The following is a 2,141-nucleotide window of genomic DNA, read 5'->3' as shown; positions in this document are numbered from 1 at the left end:
CTTACTGTATCCCCACTACTCTCCCTGACCCACCCCTATTTCCTTTCCTTCACTTTCCCTCCTTAAATTGATATTCACTGCATTCAACTCGATCCCTATCTCCAATCATGTCACACTAATTTCATTCTAGCAAAGTTACTTACCAACCTTCAATTTGTACCTTAACCTCACATCACTCTCTCTCTCTCCAGATGAAGAAGACATGTATTCACATCTTCAGCAAGGCAACAAACAACTCCGGCCCTTCTACCATACTTTCATATCCTTCAATATTATATCACACGCTAAATTGAGAGATCTTGTCTTGCAGGTACTTGGTGATCTCACCTGTGTTGGCGCCATGAAAAAAGATGCACCCAGTATGCTATGAAGTGGTTGGCAGTAAGAAGGGTACCTAGCTGTAGAAACTACACCAAAATTGTCCAACCCATGCCAGCATGGGAAAAGGGATGTTGATGATGATGATGATGATGATGATGATTACTTACTCTGGGCATAGTGTCTTCTTTGTCCTTCTCACTTTCCTTTTTGGTTTCATGGGCAGCAACCTGCAAGTAAAAGAAGAAAAAGGATAACATTCGTTGACAAAACAAAATCAGAATATCGATATATAACAATTTCTCTCATTAAATAATGATAGAAGAAATTGATAACTTAATTCTGAGTACCTAATTAAAATGAAAAATTAATTTTATGTTTTTACAGTCAATAACACAAAAATAAAATTGTATATATGATTAGTATCTATGAAGAGATAACTAACATCCATTATTAATGCTAATTAGCAAAGATGTATTGACCTTTCCATTTCAATAATTTTTTACAACAAATTATAACAATAATGGCTTTTGTTAATCTTATTTTACGAGCGAGTGAGTAGAAGAAAAATATCATAAGAGATTGAAGATAATCATTAAGTTTATAATCAGAAGCAATTAAACTGCTATCAGGTTATTATTAAAGCTAAACATCATCAAATTAAATTGATTATGCTTCAGGTGTATTTGGAAAAGCAGCCGACTTCATAACAATATCTAGTGCCCACTTTTGTCAAATGAGGATAGTAAACGAAAACTCACAAGAAGGCAAGGTATACATCTATTATCTTCAAGATTGGAATGTTTATAAAGAAAAATTTCTCTATAAGATAATGTACTGGGAAAACTCATTTTTGAAACACAGCAATAATATATTTCTGTATATTCAAAGGAAGGAACTACATTATACAGGTGACATATGCATGTGTGCATGTATGCATATGTGATATTCCTGAGATAGAAAAAAGGTGGGATAAAATTTTAAAATGTCATAACCATTAGCATTTAAACTGAAGAGTTTAATTATTTACTTTTACAGTGAATTTATGAGCACTAAACATTAAGGAATGAATTTTGATAACTTGTAATCAAAACTATTGATTTAAAAATTTTCCTGATACCAGTTTTTAAATCTAATTAGATAGCTGGATAGCACCTCAAATGGCCACAAATTCAATAAGCCAATAGGGAAAACTTTATATAACCACTCAACATAGAAAACCAGCCAAATCTCCATCTTAACATACGTATATGAACCAGTGGTGAATATTTGCTATCAATCCAGTATATTACTGGTACTTATTTTATCGGTCTCAGAAGGATAGATAGCTTAGTATTTAAACTTAATACCGAGGATAACTAAACTAAAATTCATTTGAGTCAATCTCCCCACAACTTGGAACTTTTCCATCAACTAAAAAATCTAATGTATAATTTAACAAACTACAGCAATTATTAATAACATCAATTAATAAGACAATGATAAAAATAGAAATCAATATAATTTACTTTATGCAGTCACCAAAATTCTAGGACACCTCTCAGACAATGGGATGTATTTTTATAAATGTAGTAAAAAAAAAATTCTATTATTGATTTTCAATTCACAAGTCATCATTAAGACGATGTTAGAGAGAGAGTTGGGGGGAGACAGGAAAGGATGTTCTGAATATGGAATTATTTAAACTTTAAATAGAAAGGTAAGAAAAGTTTAAATGAAATGCAGAAAATATAATAATGATGACGACGACGACGACAACAACAACAATAAATAAATAACTGAAGTTCATAAAAGTTGAAAATACCATTTTCTGAAATTACATG

At 31.4% G+C, this 2,141-nt stretch overlaps 1 protein-coding gene across 1 annotated transcript in view; it reads right to left on the bottom strand.

The window, feature by feature from the left end:
• Nucleotides 1–2,141, bottom strand: part of LOC106872934 (poly [ADP-ribose] polymerase tankyrase) — a 155,738-nt gene that overhangs the window by 64,106 nt on the left and 89,491 nt on the right. Inside the window, exon 4 of the mRNA XM_052971557.1 lies at nt 489–548. Coding sequence (XP_052827517.1) covers nt 489–548 — 60 coding nt within the window. The remainder of the gene's footprint in view (nt 1–488; nt 549–2,141) is intronic.

This window comes from Octopus bimaculoides, chromosome 11 (assembly GCF_001194135.2).
Source record: "Octopus bimaculoides isolate UCB-OBI-ISO-001 chromosome 11, ASM119413v2, whole genome shotgun sequence".
Lineage (NCBI taxonomy): Eukaryota > Metazoa > Mollusca > Cephalopoda > Octopoda > Octopodidae > Octopus > Octopus bimaculoides.
The sequence above is the reverse complement of the archived record's forward strand: the minus strand, read 5'-3'. Positions and strand labels throughout refer to the sequence as shown.